The sequence below is a fragment of the Myotis brandtii genome, unplaced genomic scaffold, assembly GCF_000412655.1.
Source record: "Myotis brandtii unplaced genomic scaffold, ASM41265v1 scaffold130, whole genome shotgun sequence".
NCBI lineage: Eukaryota > Metazoa > Chordata > Mammalia > Chiroptera > Vespertilionidae > Myotis > Myotis brandtii.
Window position 1 is genome coordinate 256,814 of NW_005354596.1, and position 2,852 is coordinate 259,665.

Below are 2,852 nucleotides of genomic sequence, written 5' to 3' on the forward strand. Positions count from 1 at the left end.
GCAGACGTCCGCGGAGCACAGCGTGGACAGGAGTTTGCTCTTAGTTGGTGCCCCATAAAACACAGAGCACTTGTGCTCTGGAGGAGAGCAGAGAGGGGCGTTAGGGCACCTGCCCTCCTGCCAGCCAGTCCTCTGGAGCCCCAGGACCTCCCTGCCCCTCCACAGCCCCAGTCCTGGTGCCCCAGGTACTTGCCAGGGTTGTAGTAGTCGTACAGGGTGGCGCTGGCCGGCTGCACCAGCCCCACGGCCACCTCCTGCACAGCTCCAAAGCCCACGCACTCCCGGGAGGTGGGGACCTGCGGGGGCGGGGGGAGGTCAGGGCCCCACAGGCCTGAGGGACACTCCTTGGCCTGTCTCTGGTGTCCGCTGTCTCATCTTCAGTGTCCTTCACATTCTGTTACCTTCCGGCCGCCAGAACACTAACAACTGCTCCCAAGGTCCCTGCTGACCTCACTGCCCAGATGGTGACCTCCCCGGCCCCGCCTGGTCCCCGAGTGCCTGTGCGGTGTCGCCTTGCGGACACAGGACACACCACGTGCAGCTCCCCTTAAGCTCAGGGTTCACTTCTGGGCGTCTCTGCTGCTGACTGGTTGTTTGTGACCTCCCCTCGCCTGCCTTCCTCGCGCCCCCTACGCCGGTCTCCCCCACGGCCCAGCTTTCACCAGCCCCTTCCTGGCTGATTGCCAAACAAAACCGTCAGCCTTGCTCCTCCATTAGGACTTTTGCAGGATGCACAAATTCTCCAAGCCACTCTGCCTGCCCCCAACCCACCCCCTCCTGGCAGCCTCGCTTCACCACGGATACGTCCAGGCCTCCTTCCTCTGCCACTAGGGCAGCTGCGGCCACTGTGCTCGCCTCTGGGCCCCCCAGGCCCACTAAACATCCAAAAAATGCTGAGGGCCATCAGAGGGTTGAAAACTTTGTTTTAGCCACTAGGCCGCAGAGACAAGACCACTCACTATGACCAACATCACTTCTTGAAAGAAAGTACACTTTTCTAGGACGGTCAATAAAAAGGACCACAAAGCAAACCCTCAGGTCGAATACAGTCGGCTTTCTGACAGGCTCACTCTCCACACCCCCTGCTGACGGCCCCAAACCACATTAGGGGCTCGGCCCTGCCCCTGCCCCGGCCCCTGCCCGCATGGCCTCCCTCGTGTCCTGCCTCCCTGGAGCACAGTGCCCCACGCCAGTCGCCTCCCTGCTCACCGAGTCGAAGTACAGCAGGACGTGGGGCCCCTCGGTCTCAAAGTGACTCACATAACGGTCAGAGAGGGACGTCAGCTGCAAAGAAGGAGAGGGTCACAGGGAGGCGGCCACAGAGGGTCACCTGCAGGGGCTGCAGGGCCGGAGCCGGGCTCCTGACCACACCTTCTCCAGGTCAGCCCGCAGGGCGTGGAATCCGCTCAGGAGGGTGATGTCCGCGATGGCCATGCCGGACAGCCCCACCTTGCCGTTCCGCCTGCGGAGAGACGAGCCCTGTGGTCTGGGTGCCCTGCCCAGCGCGCAGACCGCCCCCCGCCCGCAGGCTCACCAGATGCACACGGTGTACTGCACTCGGGCCTCCTGCTCCTCGGCCACCTTGGGTACCTCCCTTCTGCGGCGGCTCCTCCGCCCCTCAAACAGCTGCAGGGGTGTCACAGGCCGGGAAAGGGCCCCCGGGTCGTCTCCGGCGAAGCCCAGACTCTCGGAGTCCCCCTGGTTCTCGTAGTCGTAGTAGTCCTTGTAGTCCTCCTCGGCTGCCACTGGGGGAGGGGGCACTGAGACTCCGCCCCTGCACCAGCCCCTGGAGGCCCCGGGGCGCCCGCCCCCAGCACTCACTTGTGTACTCCACGTGGCCCAGGACCGTCACCTCGATCTGAAGATCCTGGCAGGTCGTGTTCTGCATGTCCAGGACGTTGTAGGTACGGAGGACCTGGCCAGCAAGGGGCGTGGAGGGAACATGGCACCTGGGCCCAGGCCTCTCTCCAGAGCACAGCTCAGGGCACGGCCGGGCGGGGGCTTTGAGGCCTGGGCCCTTCCCATCTCCCTCCTGACCAGCAGAGAACACGAAGGGCCAGGGCCAGGCGGGCTGGACGGTGAGGCGGGGGCAGGGCCCGCCCTCGGGACCAGCGCTCTGCACCTGCAGAGGCCGCAGGGAAAGGCTTTGGGCCGGGGCGTGAGGAGGAGGAGGAGTTTGCCTCATGGGAAGAGAAGCAGGGGGAGGACGTTCAAGGCCAGGAGACCTTGTGGCGGGCACCCCCGTCTGGCCAGGGAGGTACAGGCACCCAACCGTGTGTGGGGGGGGCGGGGAGGGGGTCCGAAGGCTAGTCTGACGGCTCAGAGCGTGGGGCTTGGGCGTGGGAGGAGCTCCAGGCTGTCTTAGCCCCGAGTCAGAGACCAAGTGACAGGGCCCCGGGCATCAGGGGACGGAGGGCTGGGGGGAGGGCAACTGGGCAGCTGGTGAAGGGGCTGTGTCAGGCAGGCAAGGGGAGCAGGAGGAAGCAGGGCCTGTGGCTCGATGGGGGAGGTGCAGGCCAGCACCCAGGGGCGCACAGCCCTGCGTGTCTTCCTGTTCCCCCTCCAGACCCCAGCGCCCCCTGCTGGCCCGGCGCCCGTGCTGCGGGCTCTCACCTTCAAGGTTCCTTTGCTGTTTCCTCCCACCTTCACGTTAATCTTGCTGCCCAAGGAAAACTTTCAGGGACACAAAAGGGAAAGTGATGTCAGGAGGGCACAGGAGGGCGAGCTGTTTATTCCAACTTCTCTCCTCCCTAAAAACAGCCCTGCTCCTCCTCTCCCCTCCCGTCCGGAGCTGACACCTCCACGTGCACTACTCCACTCAGCCTCCCCCGCTGCGGGGAGCCCACCCCCAC

At 65.0% G+C, this 2,852-nt stretch overlaps 1 protein-coding gene across 1 annotated transcript in view; it reads right to left on the reverse strand.

The window, feature by feature from the left end:
* The window catches only part of C4A (complement component 4A (Rodgers blood group)), a 12,485-nt gene that overhangs the window by 1,098 nt on the left and 8,535 nt on the right, over positions 1-2,852 (reverse strand). The window contains exons 30-36 of the mRNA XM_014534509.1: positions 2,614-2,673; positions 1,822-1,915; positions 1,535-1,745; positions 1,372-1,462; positions 1,210-1,284; positions 194-296; positions 1-77 (exon numbers count right to left, since the gene is read on the reverse strand). Coding sequence (XP_014389995.1) covers positions 1-77; positions 194-296; positions 1,210-1,284; positions 1,372-1,462; positions 1,535-1,745; positions 1,822-1,915; positions 2,614-2,673 — 711 coding nt within the window. The remainder of the gene's footprint in view (positions 78-193; positions 297-1,209; positions 1,285-1,371; positions 1,463-1,534; positions 1,746-1,821; positions 1,916-2,613; positions 2,674-2,852) is intronic.